Raw genomic sequence first — 15552 nt, 5'->3', positions numbered from 1 at the left:
AACATGTTAATTTTTGTTGTTGATACGCCTGCTTACCGACAGGTGGCCGCGAATGGGATTCGGCACTTTACCCTGCTGACTGACCATTACTGTAAAGGCCAGTATTGCTACACCATACCATACCATATTTTTTCCGGTGTATAAGGCCCATCCAAAAGCCTTGATTTTCATCAAAAGATGACCCCACGCCTTATACGCAAGTGCACCTTATATGTGAAGTAATATTGAGCCACAACGGCTCTCGCAACTACTGTCAACAGCCATCGACTCTATTCCCTCCTGTAGAAGAAGTGGTGTGTAAACCTAGCCTATATTGTAGCGCCTCATAATGTGGTTCGCCATATATTTGGAAAACCTTTTTCATTAATTGAAGGTACGCCTTATAGTCCGATGCGCCTTTTATGGAAAAAGTTTGAAAATACACTTTTCATTGGTGGTGCACCCTATGCTCATGTGCGCCTTATACACCGGAAAAAAACTGACAGTAATACGCTATGATCTGATTTTTTCTCCCCGATAAAGGTAACCTGTTTCGCAAAATCAAGGTATTTACAAGTACAAAGTATTTTTATTTTTTATGAGACCAAATTAAAAAAAAAATGGAGGAAAGGAAGCTAGAAGTTTATTTAAATTCCAATGCATCATGAACCACTCCCTAAAATTACTTTTTTGTCCTCCCCACCCCTCTTCAATCACCAAATTTAATCCCAAATAATACGGTTCACATTTTAATTGAATGTTTGGCATGCAATTGGTTTGATTGGAGTATCTAACTGCAGGAAAATTGGTTTTAATATTTAAAATCTGAATGGAACATATACATGGAACGTGTGTCAAAAAACATACATCAACCCTATTATCACAACCGTTTTATCTTGGTAGAAGAAAGCAGTGAATCACATGATATGCTCAATCAATTTTCCAAAGGGATGGATCAATCAAAAGTATGTCGTCTCTTCTATTATCACATTTTCATTAAATATTTCATCTTGATTGAATGACTTCTGCAACCCTATTATGCATATGATAAAAAAAATGTTTTTTTTTTCCCTTTATGTATTGACTAATGTAAGTTTATCCTCTTGGTCAGGACTGAGGGCTGACCAAACAGTGAGCTTCTACTCCGAATAGCAAGCTAACGTGTCCAGATTTGCAATCTTATGTTAAAATTTAGCCTTGACATGAGCCAAATATAGAAATGCAAGTCATTATTAAACTAGAACTTGTTCTAAAATGTGTCCTTGGCACAGGCTGTGATAATGACCACGCCAACTGCAAATGACAGAGACCAAACAAAAATAATAATAATTAGGAGCCCAAGACATCATCCGTAGCACTGATGTCACATAAAACCAGGGAAGCGGCATGATGGTGAGACATATTTCTTATTCAGATGGGCGGCTGTTTACAAATGATGGGATACACTTCTTACAACAGTGACAACGGCAGGCTTTGCTTAGCTTTTACATGATGTGGAGAAAAACCGCCAAGCTTCGACATGTGTATAATGGCCTCTTTAAAATAACGGCAAGACTCCTTCTTTCTTTCTTAGTGTGCAAGATCCTGACAGAATTACAATATAAACACTGAATGTGTGCTCATGGTTGCTGAGCTAAATCAAGGGACATATGCACATCCAGAATCCAGTTGTTCGTCTTGGAGGTCACAGATCTTCTCAAAGTGCTCACAGCATCTTCCTCTTCTCAAACTCCTAAAGACAAGACAGGAAGGGGGAAAAGCAACAGGGAGCGAAGTGACGGAGACAGAAGGGAATTATTTATTTGTGTTGATATCTCCCAGCTCTTTTGAAAGACGGGAAACAAGGCTGCGAGAGCAGAAGAGAGCCTGTTTATAGATCCCCTAGAGTGGACCTCACATGCCTGCCCGTTCAAGACCAAAATGCTGCTGTGAAATCCACTCACGTTCTGTGATTGATCGGGACAGCTCGCACCGGCGATAATCGAATACATGTGAGACTATAATTGCTTTGTATGTAAAATCGGACTACGGGACTATAAATGAGAAGCATGATGTTTGTCGTTTTTTTTTAATCTAGCTATTTACATATTCAATTTCAGACAGATGACACAAAAAAAGTAGGATGGTAGATTATGCTCTTCCCGCCATCCCATGGAAGGGAGGTTTTCCATGGGATGGCAGGCAGTAATTTAATGCGAATGCCATTTATCAGATCTGCAGTACACACAAGGACCGAGTGCAGGTTCCATTCCAAATAGTCTTGGAGAGACCTAAAGGAATTACAGTACTGCCACCTCGAGGAGACTTTGGGTCAATGTTTCAAATGCCTTCAAAATCTTTAAACCCTTTTGCTGTTCTGGGAATAGACAAATGAATTAAGAAACCTTTTGGTGGGTCAACACGGGAGTTGTGCTTGATTGCAAGCAGCTGCTTTAGCAAAGAATCAGCGGGATCATGTGGGACGAGGCTTTCAAAGAAATAACTGTAATGGCATGGAAAAAAAAGGAATAAGAGCGAAGGAAAAGATGGTTGTGTTTGCACACAGACGGGAGTAGGGAGTAAAACCACAATGTTTGTGAAATGGGGGAGAGGAACTTTGACAGGAGATTGACGTTTAACAAGGAGTAAAAAAAAATGAAAGGGTGGGGGATGCCAGTCAAAAAGTGACGCCACACAGCAAGCGAAAGCAAGGAAACATGTCAGGACGGACGAGCAACAGATTGAAATGAGAGCAATGGCAAGCGCTCGGCCCACTTGTGACGGAAAGTGCATCACTCAATTTCACGTGGCAAAATTGACTTGAGCAAGAGCGCGTGTACGTGTTGGTAAACAAAAGTTACGAAGGTACTAATTATTATTGCATATTAATGTTCTCATCAGAATAACACATTTTCTGATATTGCCGCCGTGCAGCGGAGCCGCTGCTCATTCTAGCGGCTAACTCAGTAAATAATGTATACTTGAATGAGTTTCAAACGATGCCATCCACAAAAAAACTTGGGAAATATGAAAATGATAGCTCCTTCAGCCAGAGACTGTTACACCCACGCTGCAAGAAGGAGAGGTACCGCCGTTCGTTCCTACCGACTGCTGTCAGGCTTTGCAATTCTCAATAATCACGTTTTTTAAAAAAAAAATTACACTTGTACTGTAAATATGGGTTGATGCAATACAGCTACATATGTCAATATGGCTTTCTTGATACTTGCACTATGTAGTTTTTTATGAAACGGTTTTGCACATTTACAGTATACAGTTGACATTTTTATTTTTCTATGCTTAGAATATCTTGTTTCTATCCTTTCACCCCCTCCCCGACCCCATCCCCCTTTCAAATTGCTGCTGTGGACTGCAAATTTCCCCATTGTGGGACGAATAAATGTTTTCTGATTTCTGAATTACTGCAACTGCAGCACAAAGTACAATCTCATCATTGAAAACCTATCATACGCATATATTTTTGTTGTTGTTGTTGTTCCTTTGTGTGAAATAGAAAACGATGTTTGTTCTACGTTCATATGTCCATCTGTGGAATGCATGAAAAAGCTAACGACTACCAGAGAGCCATGGAAATGCTGAAAATCATCAAGACATGCCCCACGTGTGTTTTCTGTCTAGCCCCACTTTACTTAGCGTTTGTGCAGATCATTTCCAGTCGAGTGTACACTGAATAAGATACGAGTGAGTCCAACATTGTAGTCTACTTTCACAGTAAGGTCTTCATTCATTTCACAAAGGGAGAACTTCAATTGTAATTGAAGTGGCAAGCGCGTCAAACTGATTGTTGATTTATCATGTCCTGAAGCACTAATAGGCTGCAACCAAAAAGAGGTATGCAGTGCTATGTTTGAAAAGTGACAATTAAGAGTGTAATTAAGAATGAATTATCCCAAAGGGGCAATCACAAAAATGCCAAACTACCAGCACGTGAGAAAGCAATTTGTTGGAATGTGTGTAGTGTATCACACGTCATGACAATGCGCCATCCCCCACTCAAGGCTTACCACATCACTGTGGTACCAATCCACGCGAGTGCCATACATTTCCCATTGAAGAAAAATTACATGACCATTTTACAAGATCTTCACTATGATGATACATTTTGTATCAGAGCACCTCCTAATATAACAAAACTGTATCTTCTAAAGAATTTTTGGGCAGCTGTTGTGCGACGATGGTTTTCCCGCAACCTCAACAGGTCCCACACACATCTTTGAATAACTTCCATTACGGCGCTTAAGATTAACAGAGAAAAATGAAAGCTGCAGGTTGGGGAGAGGCTGCGGGGGTGCAAAACGTGTAACCATATTGCACGTTTTTCACTATTATAGTCAATGATAATGAATTAAAACAAGGAGAGAGGGGGAAAAAATGTGTGCATGTGTGTAAATCAATATTTGTCAGCAATGGTAATGAAAGTGTAAGATGACAAATGAGTGTAATACATGTATTCCAATTTTATAAATCCTTTTAACAACGCTTCTCCTGAGATATGATGAAATAAAGACACAGCAGTACTAACATACCCACTGTCAAATGTGTATATATTACATTCCAACGTTCTTGACGGTATATTAAACGTTCTCGCTCGAACTTTCTACTAAGAGATGATATCGTCACAGTTCCAAGTAAATCTACAATTTTATTTTTTTTTTTTTTATCATTTCGAATATGGCTTAAATGCATGCAACTGTATTGATCATACAAACCTTGCTGAAATAATGGCTAGTCATTGTTTGACAATAGTTTAGTTTTTCCAGTACCATTTCATTCTTGTAAAAAAAAATATATATATTATATATATATATATATATATATATATATATATATATATATATATATATATATATATATATATATCGATATATATCGATATATATAGCTTACATCTTCAAGTTGAACATATTGTGCAGTTCTCCCCCTAAACTATGAATGAATATGAATGAATATAATCTGTATAATAATCCGTTTTTCTCCTTGTAAAAATAAATAAATAATGACCCCCCAAAAAAAAATCACGAAAGATTTTCTTTGGCCACAATTCAAGGAAAGAGACAATATACAACAATGACTTACTCAGAAATATTAGAGCTCCCATCTTACCCTTCTTTGATTGTTTTCAACAAAAAAAAAGTAACTCCAAGATACACCCGAAAGTTTTTGAATATTTTTAAACCAAAATTTGAGTTTTATCCACTTTGACTGATACGCTGCATAAAAATAAGGGTTTGTATATTCCGAAGACTCACCTTAAACATTGTGCTGCCCAACTGAGCGGGGGACATGCTGACAACAACTCCGGCTGACTGCAGGGCAGCAATTTTCTCTTTGGCGCCTCCTTTTCCGCCAGCAATGATCGCACCGGCGTGGCCCATCCTTCGCCCGGGAGGAGCAGTAAGCCCAGCGATGAAGGACACCACTGGCTTGGCGTTTGCACCCTACACACGTCAGCAAAGGGAGAAATAAGGAAAATAAGAAGGTGAAAAGACCCACTAAAAAGAATAATCATCTCATCTCCGAGGGTGAGGACTTTTACAAACCGTCCAACTGGCGTGGTCATAGACAGCACGGAAAGAAATATAGGAGAGAGGGAGTGTGCATAAATCTGAGCAATTTGTTTTCTGCACCTGCATTTTATTCATTCATTACAAATTAAACAACCCGTGTCCTCCCATTACAGAGCGCAGATGATAAGAGTCTTATCTGAGCAGCCGTCTCTGTCTCAGCCCGCATTATTAAAACAAAGGGTCAATCAAGCAGTTTAATTGCATGGGTTGGTGGATGACCAGATAGGGGCCAAGGCGCCTGCCACCTCAAATCACCTCGTGTCTGAGATGGTAATTAGTCATGCAGCAGTCGCTGATTAGCTCGGCGCCTGTCTGTCTATACTGCTTGCTCCTTGATGGATTTTGCGCTCAACAGTTTCGATCATTTTCAAGGTGAGTAACACTTAATATTTCATCCGTGGCAATAACACCGGCGCTGGAAAGAAGGATAGCGCCAACGTACTCAGAAAGCGGTTCAAATCAGACTTAAAACACATGCAAAAGCCACCACGGTATTGATAACGACAAGCATCCGAGGTTAGATCACGTCATGTCTGCGAGCTCTATCCTTTGATTGAAATTTTTTTTTAATCATATATTAGAAGATTACAATTTTGGAGCTAAATCTGCCAAATGTGCAGATTCTGCAACGGCCTTGTCTCGTCCCACTAATGTATGTGTTTTTCTTGCTCCTTCCCTTGAATGGTTTTTATTGCCTGGCTTTTGCACCAAGACAACTACAGTAAAGTCTCGTTATATCGATATTCAAGGGAGTCCGAAAAAAATATCGATATAACCGGGACTATCGATATATCCGACCCTGTTTGCATGTAATTTTCTCAGTGCGTGCATAGAAATAGTATCGATATAACCGGGACTCTCGATATATCCGATATCGATATGACGAGACTTTACTGTATTTGATATTCGCTGGCACAAATTCCAAGCAGACAAATCAACCTATTTCCAATGGTCTCTGGCGCCATCTTCTGCATTTTCTGGGACGCTACACATCAGTCTTGATGCCTCAAAATGACCCGGAAGACCTTCTATAATCGATTGCAAACATGTATGCATTCCTCTTCAGAACTATTTGACTCATATTCATAACTGGATGCGTAACAAGAAAGCATCTTCTCCGAATCTGAAGCCATTGTTTTGATTCTCGAGCAAGGCAAGACGTCTTGGCGTGACACCACGAACAAAGGGGTGGGACCTTCCGGCCACTTCCGGGTTCAATTTGAAGTAGTTTTTTGACACTAAGTCATTTTTATTGGTGTTTTCCATTTGACTAAAAATATCATCCTGCGTGTTTTGGGTATTTTAGATGCTATAAAACGTTTTTCTGATGTCAGTAAGGAAATAAACAAGTGGTGTCGGTTGTCCTTTTACTGGATGTGTAACAAGAAAGCATATTCTCCGAATCTGAAGCCATTGTTTTGATTCCCGAGAAAGGCGAGACGTCTTGGCGTGATGTCACTGGGGGCGGGACCTTCTGAAAATGCCCAATACGCAGCTCAATTTTTTGCAGATTTAGTCAATTTTATTGGTGTTTTGCATTTGACTAAAAATATCAGCCTGCGTGTTTTGGGTATTTCAGATGCTATAAAACGTTTTTCTGATGTCAGTTAAGAAACAAAAAAATGGTGGAAAAGGAAAAGACTTGAAATCAAGTTAGCAATGGGCTAAGCTGCAACACAGTTGCTGAAAATCTATATACGTAGGTGATTTTGAGGTTCACATCTTGAATGCTCAAAAAGACAGACACAACATCACATTCAGCCCATATATCTGAGATCCATTGCATCATTGGACAGGAATCTTGCATGCTTGCCACTCTTCTTATCTCACCCCCCAAACCCCTCAGACAGCTTTCAAACAATTGTTTTGAGGATCATCCGGCTGAGGCGGTGAAGAAGTACTAACATTCCGACAATACGTCGTCTAAGGAATATAATGACTCACAGGTGGCAAATAATTCATGGTAGGCGGTAGCGAGAACAGGGCGCATCTTGTCGCAAAAGGCACAATCTGCTTTTATCATTTTCTATCAAATCTCGTGCTGAAGAAATAACCATGCTAGCAATCCCCGTAAGTTAAGTGTTCTTTGTATGATGCGATTTACTGTAATTAGTTAATTAGTGTGGACACCACCAGTATGCAACTTTGCAAAGGAGTGGCATACAAAAAAATACAGTTCCTCTTTTGGAGCTTTCTCCTGCATTAAGCAGTTTTGGGGGAGTGGTTAATTCAATAAACAATATTAAAAAGTGAGACTAAGACTCCAAAATATGACCCAATGAAATTGGATGGCTGGCATTTACAGTAAAGTCTCGTTATATCGATATTCAAGGGAGTCCGAAAAAATATCGATATAACCGGGACTATCGATATATCCGACCCTGTTTGCATGTAATTTTCTCCGTGCGTGCATACAAATAGTATCGATATAACCGGGACTATCGATATAACAAGACTTTACTGTATCTGGCACCGTCTTGGTGCAGCTCACATAAGTATGTGGTGTTGGTTCCTCAAAATGACAAAAGGTTTTATGTAAGCTTGATGGAGACAAGCTGGGCTAAAAGTCATGAAGCTGAAATGAGGATGAAAGAAATAGCACTACACCTTCATGGAAGCTTGGGCGAAAGATACTGAAGGAAATTATCATACGCTCATCCTGTGTAAGACCTTATTTCTGGATTTGGGACTCCAGAAAACCACCAGCCAGGAATGCTTGGCAGCTCATTGATCCAAATGGCTTTTAATACCGCATCATGTTGGCAAGCGTGGCCAAAATTGATATCCAGTGAACCTTGAAACATGTCATTTATTATAAAATCTGACAGTAGAGCCAAGGAAGGGGCTACAAAGTTGTTTTCTTGGATTTTACACAGTTATGATATTGAAAAATTGAGTCTGTCCCCAGCCATTTAAAATCTATGAACAACTTTGTTTCCCGTGACGCAACACAAAATTATGAGTCATAAATACTGGTGATTTGAAAGAAAGTAGAGGCTCCAATCTGAGGCACAAGAGCAAAATGCCGAGATTGAAATGCGCTTCAGTACATTTTGAACATGGAGAAAAGGTGGTTTTGCGTGACTAAAGGAATTTCAATTATTAAGGCATCCTACACTAAACACTTTCTGTGCCATGTTCTGCACATTTGACTTTCAATGCATGTTACCCACTCTCATGCTTGCTTCATTTGAACTGTGCTGCACTGTGAACACTTTAGGTGACGGGCTGTGCTGGTTGTTGTTTGTACTTAATTTGGGGTGGGAAAGAGGAAGAAAGAGAGAAAAAAAGAGATGGAGAAAGACGGCAAGAAGAGATTCTCCTGAGACGCTTGCAAGAGATTTGCATGCATTAGAGTTACAGGGTAAATCAAATCAATTTCTCGGCTTCAGCGCACCACAAACACACGAAAGATAGAGAAACAAAACGCACACATGCATGCATGAAGGAGCAAAAGTGCGGGTCTTGCTTGGATTTCAAAACGTCCGTTACAATTTCTTGCTGCATGAGCAAATCTTCTCGCTGCTCTATATGGCCATAAAATACGTGTTGCTCAACAACACGGTACATTTGCGAAACATGCCCCATGAGTAGAAAGCTCACACACCCATATGCCATTCTTTATCTTGATCATGTTAATTACATAGAATTTGCAGACAAAAGGGGGGGAGGCGAAGAGCTGAGATCGAGAAGAAACACTGCCAGAGATAACACTGTGTTTTTGACCTGTGCTGTGCTCTATGCCATATTTGTAAGACTTATATTGTGGCACAAGTAGTATTGTTCAAGAAGGAACGCAAGACAGCAAGCGGGCAAATAAGTCGATTCCACTTACCGAGTTGTGTTGTTTAAGATACTCTGCTGCATTTTCCTCTGCATTGCCCCCAATCTCCCCAATCAGGATGATGCCCTCCGTCTTGGGATCCCGCAGGAATACCTCCAGGCAATCTATGAAGTTGGTACCGTTGAACGGATCCCCGCCAATACCTTTGCAGGAGACAAAGCAAATGTGTGTTGTGTCCTCGGGAATCTCTCAGGAGCACCGTGTGAATATTTGAGGACCACATGGCAGCACTGCCGGAGAATCAAATGCAAATCAGGCGCAACGAACTTTAAGCCTCATACGGTCTGATTATCACAGAGGCAGCGGGCTTTTTCACGGCTCTTCGTTGGGGGATTTGTGAAAACAATTCGGCACAGTTGGAATGGCTTCTCGTGAGCGAACACAATATTAATAGATGGATTTACTTTGAGCATCATTTTTTTGTGTATTCGACATCTCAAGTGTGTTTCTTTATTTTGCCTCATCAGGCAGTGCGCCGACTGCTACGTTTAGCAACTTCCCAGAGCAGTCACACCTCCTTACCTTTCGGACACTATCAATTTGATGCGGACAGAAGATTACAAAATCTTGAATCCCAATAATACTTTTGAACTATCATGTTTACGATTTTAGGTTCTGCTTTCTCATCTATGACATTCTGTGTGGTTTACTTTTGCAATTACTTTTCAGGTATTGCTGAGGGAGTTATCTGCGTCTTTCAGAGCAAAATGTTAAAATGTAAAGACTTGGACTGGGTATTTTTTTAAGTACCGTATTTATTCGAGTATAACGCGGAAAATTTTCTACCTAAAAAAGAACTCAATTTTTGGGTGCGCGTTATAAACGAGGCCTGGGGAAAAAAAACTCATATATATATACAGTAAAGTCTCGTTATATCGATATTCAAGGGAGTCCGAAAAAATATCGATATAACCGGGACTATCGATATATCCAACCCTGTTTGCATGTATTTTTCTCCGTGCGTGCATAGAAATAGTATCGATATAACCGGGACTATCGATATATCCGATATCGATATAACGAGACTTTACTGTGTATATATATATAATGCTTTAACCCTTCCAGGAAGGGGCAGCATTTCCATGACTATTCTCGCCCTTCAGTTTCGATTCGCGGAAAGACCCGGGTCACGAGCATTCCTTTTTTTTTTTAATTGTTGATTACCATTTCTTGAGCAACGCTTTATTTCCTTTCCTCGCCCACACTGAAACGTGAGTGAATTGTTTTGCACAATTACCCACTATCCAGAGTTTTGATTCAGTGTTTACACTGTCATTCAGTGTTTACATCGGCAAGAAATGATTATCACAATGCTTGGTCTGAGCCAAGAAAAAGTGAAACAAAATTTTATACTGATTTATAATTTAAAATTAGGAGTGCGCGTTATACACGTGTGCGTGTTATACTCAAATACGATAGGTCAAACAGTTTATATAACATTAATCTGAAATGGTGGGTGAGAGTCAGAGTTGAACAAACAATAAGGAGGACCGTCATTGAAATCCTACATGATATTAATGAGCTACAATGGGATATGAAAAGAGAAACCCTCAAGCAAGAGATCGGTATTACTCGAAACGGACAGAATGGGCCTCGTCCTTCCATCCATGACACTTATCAGAAGATGGGAGGAAAAGAAAACATTCAACTACAGGATTTCAAACACCCACAAAACATTTAGTAGTCAATTTAGGTTGCTGGCATAAAGTCTTCTTCAAACAATGAATATCCAAGCTAGAAATTGGGACATTTGGGAAAAACATGAACTTGAGTGCCGCAGCATAGCCTGTAATATATTCCACCACGCTTTTTCTCGAATTTTTCCTTTGCTCTCCATAAATGATCGCTGCAGCTACAAGAGCCATTAAGCACTATTTCCACTATAAGATTACATCTCCGGAAGCCCCTTCGCAAGCAAACATCGTTAAAAAAAATAGCCACCGACTTTAAGAAGAAAACGTTATGAATAATCAAAGAGAAACACATTAACAGCAAAACAAATGACAATCATATAAAAATATTGTACCAACCATAATTTGCTGCAGACCCGCAGGTCAAAGTCAAACTTTGTCGCAGAACCACCAATAAAGCATTTTAATAAACTCTACGGCATTAAACTCGACTGCAGCAGCAGCAGCCTTTATGAAGTCAGACTATAGGACACACTATAATTAAAATGTCAAAATCATAATGAACCCAAGTTGTTTTTGGGTGACTTGACCGCCGTTATTGGTTGGGGGATAATTTGGCCATAAGATTTGAGTTGTATAAAATAAATAGTAAATAATAGTGTTGTCAAGAAGTGACCATGTTTGCCATGACGGGCAATTGATCCAGACACCCAGTCGATTTGAATTCATATTCAGAGAGCAAAAAATGTTTTCAACCAAACATGAAACGTTATATAATTGACTTAATTTTTTATTTCTTAGTACGGAGTGGTGATTTGGCAAAACACATCAGCATATTTTAATGAGCAGAACATTACAAGAGTATTGGGGGGGGGGGGATACATCATAGCAAACATCACTGCGATCTTACCAATGCAGAGGGACTGGCCAAGACCAACTTGTGTAGTTTGGTGCACAGCCTCATATGTCAGCGTTCCTGACCTAGACACAATACCTGTCAAGACAGTGATCAAAGATGTTAGAATGGTTTAAAATTATAGCAATTTGATAATGACAACCAATTGAGTATGAAAAACTTTAAAGGACAACTGACACCACTTTTTTGTTTCCTAACTGACATCAGAAAAACGTTTTATCGCATCGAAAATACGCAAAACACGCAGTATGATATTTTTAGTCAAATGCAAAACACCAATAAAAATGACTTAAAGTGTCTAAAAAGTACTTCAAATTGTAACCGGAAGTGGCCAGTTTCAGAAGGTCCCGCCCCCTTGTTCGTGGTGTCACGCCAAGACATCTGGCCTTGCTCGAGAATCAAAACAATGGCTCCAGATTCAGAGAAGATGCGGAAGGACTTCTTTAATCGATCGCAAACACTTATGCAAACATTTATGCTTTCCTCTTCAGAACTATTTGAATCATATTCATAACTGGATGAGTAACAAGAAAGGATCTTTTTCCAAATCTGAACTCTCTCAAGCCATTGTTTTGATTCTGGAGCAAGGCAGTTTGTGAAGGAGGGCGGGACTTTCTGAATATCTCCAGTTTTGAGCTTATTAGTGGCAGTTTTGGGCAACTTTGTTATTCTTATTGGTGTTTTGCGTTTGACTAAAAATATCAGCCATCTGTATTTTTCTGATGTCAGTTAGGAAACAAAAATCTGCTGTCGGTTGTCCTTTAAGGACAACCAACATTTCATGTAATTAGACGACAGCCAATTTGAGATCAAATAAAATCTGGAAAACTTACCAATCCTTCCTTTCTTATGTATGTGGCCGGGCATGATCCCTATCTTGCACTCCCCTGGCTAAAAATAAACAAATAATATTAAGCATTTCAATCAAACTAGTGAATAACTAAACGTACGAAAGAAAATACAGTAAAGTCTCGTTATATCGATATCGGATATATCGATAGTCCCGGTTATATCGATACTATTTCTATGCACGCACGGAGAAAATTACATGCAAACAGGGTCGGATATATCGATAGTCCCGGTTATATCGATATTTTTTCGGACTCCCTTGAATATCGATATAACGAGACTTTACTGTATATATAAAAATCCGTAAAAAAAAATTAACTGCAAACAATGACTTTGAATGCGCAGTGTTGTATTTCACCGGAGGATGCGTTAAATCGGAAGAATGTGTGTGCATTCTGCCTTGTGAACACGCGCAAACACACAACGTGCTTACATTGATGACTCCTGGGCAGTTCGGGCCAATGAGACGGGTGGTGTTCTGGCGCAGGAGTTTGTGTTTCACTTTCACCATATCCTGCTGGGGGATGCCCTCAGTGATGCACACTACCAGGGGAATTTCAGCATCAATGGCCTCGATGATAGCAGCTGCAGCAAAAGGAGGCGGCACATATATCACGGTGGCGTCAGCTCCTGTGCCTTCCTTTGCCTGAGGTCCGAAATAAAGAAACCAATTTAAAATGGCGAATGTAAAATTGTTAAACACTGCCATCTAATGTCTACTCAGAGAATTAAGTGCAAGCACACACACTTGGATTGCCAAAATTCAGGTTTTTGCAGAATTGCATGTCAATTGTAACTTGTGCTGAAAAAATTCACACTGACCTCCTTGACTGAGTTGAAGACAGGCAGGTCAAGATGAGTCTTGCCCCCTTTGCCAGGGGACACGCCTCCAACTAACTGTGATCCATAGTCGAGAGACTGTTGGCTGTGAAATGTCCCCTTGGTGGAAAGAGAAGTCAGTGTGTGTGAATGGGCGGAAGAAGATCAGAACTTGCTATTGTAGTTTTTTTCACTCAGAGAAATCATTTACAGCAGACAAGAAGCATCATCTCGCGTCTTTCAATACAGCTATATTAAAGGTGACAAAAGCGATTCAAAGTGCTAAAGTCTGCCCGGCAGCGTACAACATTTACGTCGGGCATACAACTTTCAAAAGACCTGTTTTGATATTAAATCGTATTATTCAGCAGTCAACAATATTTGTGCTATATGTTCCACAGTAACTGTTGTTTGGGGGCACATGTACCCAGAGCGGCTCCTCTTGTCGTTTGTTGTCTGGTTGAGAGGGAAGAAATGTCATCTGTGATGGATTGTGCACATACAGCACATTTGACAATAAAATGGTACTTCACTTTCACTTAGTTCCATTTCTTTTTACATGATTACCACCAAATTTTCTCACTGCAAAAAAAAAAATACTTTTTGTAGTGGGGGAAAAAAATAAAAGTAAAACAACATGCAAAGCACAAGAAACTTGGGGGTTACGTCTAATAGTACCATCTATTCTAAAATGCCTCCATAGTGGTGCAAACACTGTTTGGGTGATTAAAAGGGTTTAGGACAAACCTGCTTTCCTGTGAAACCTTGACAGATGACCTTAGTGTTCTTGGTGATGTAGAGGTTCTGTCTTGTTCCTGTATAACAGTGCCTGACACCACTTTGCTGCACTTGAACCCAGACAAAATACATCACATATTGCAACACATCATTGCCAATTTTCAGTAACATCACATTATTTTTCAAACACCAATTAAGGCAGCTGTATTAAGAAACCGTCCAAATTTCAATTACGTACTTGTTTATAGTATGTAATACAATCGACTGAACGTGATTAAGCGGTTTAAAGTAAAACAATTTCTGCAAACTACAAGACGACGGTGTGCGTGCTCTTATCAGCGCGTATTGACAGATGCAAGCAGTGCTTTTTTCCACTCAGTCATGAAAACAATCAAGTGACAAATGAAGTAGCAGTCGGGCGTATGAAATCAGCACTCAATGTTGAACTTTGTTCTGTAGGACCTTCGACACACGACTGGTCAATGACAATGTGCAAAGTTCATTTGCAAACTCGAAAAGGTGAGGAGGACGTGAATTCCGAAAGCAGACTGCCATCGATGATTAAATGCAGAAGCAATTGCCTACGTCTAAATTCAAACGTGCAAGACACTATATACAAAACTAGCCCGAAATGTGCATTATGTGTTGAGGAAACTAAACCAGCCTCTGAATTCACAGCTGCTTAACGCCTGGGGAGAGGTTTAAATTGTGGGCTCGTGGGGCGTGGGCATAAACAACCAAGTGCACTTCTGACACTCAATCCAAGACGCTAACTTGTGTACTAGCATGCTAACTGTCGAGAAACCTTATGTACTACAGCAAGCAAGAGCAACATAAAAATCATAAACTGAAAGAGCTACTAAATAACACCCAAACACATGTATGCAATAATGAAACAACAATTCGATAAAGGTTGTATGATGAATACTTACAAAGCAGCCTGGCAAATAACCTGCAGTGGGACATATTCGGTCACTCACCAATGACACCGAAGGTTCAGGGCCTTAAACTCAGATTTTAGCTGCCCAACAATATCCCTATTTTAAATTACATGAATAAAATTGATATAATCGTGTGAATATCATCTGTATTTTGAGGACATATACATATAAACTTTTGTCTCTTTTTTAAGAACCCAAGTGGACTAAGAAGTCTTAACAGATAAACAAATGAATATATTTTCAGGAGTAGATTCGGCTTCTTTATCGA

At 39.7% G+C, this 15552-nt stretch overlaps 1 protein-coding gene across 1 annotated transcript; it reads right to left on the bottom strand.

The window, feature by feature from the left end:
• Nucleotides 1-600: 600 nt before the first annotated feature.
• suclg1 (succinate-CoA ligase GDP/ADP-forming subunit alph) lies at nt 601-15408 on the bottom strand. The gene is made up of 9 exons (XM_089005312.1): nt 15276-15408; nt 14353-14453; nt 13609-13725; nt 13220-13432; nt 12771-12828; nt 11932-12015; nt 9382-9533; nt 5229-5417; nt 601-1711 (listed from the first exon to the last, which is right to left on the bottom strand). Exons 1-9 carry the CDS (start codon nt 15307-15309, stop codon nt 1685-1687), a joined length of 975 nt encoding a protein of 324 aa, XP_088861438.1. The 5' UTR covers nt 15310-15408; the 3' UTR covers nt 601-1684.
• Between the last annotated feature and the right edge of the window lie 144 nt (nt 15409-15552).

The sequence above is a fragment of the Hippocampus bargibanti genome, linkage group LG10 (genome assembly GCF_051943395.1).
Source record: "Hippocampus bargibanti isolate YZ-2025 linkage group LG10, ASM5194339v1, whole genome shotgun sequence".
Taxonomy (NCBI): domain Eukaryota; kingdom Metazoa; phylum Chordata; class Actinopteri; order Syngnathiformes; family Syngnathidae; genus Hippocampus; species Hippocampus bargibanti.
The sequence above is the reverse complement of the archived record's forward strand: the minus strand, read 5'-3'. Positions and strand labels throughout refer to the sequence as shown.

Bases quoted from the DNA above. Each gene is read 5' to 3' on its own strand.
- suclg1 (XM_089005312.1), bottom strand. From the start codon at position 15,309: ATGTCCCACTGCAGGTTATTTGCCAGGCTGCTTT. The intron at 12,829-13,219 runs GTAAGCACGTTG...GTTTATTTTTAG, and splicing joins ACTGCCCAGGAGTCATCAAT to CCAGGGGAGTGCAAGATAGG. The intron at 12,016-12,770 runs GTAAGTTTTCCA...CTGTCTTGACAG, and splicing joins ACATAAGAAAGGAAGGATTG to GTATTGTGTCTAGGTCAGGA.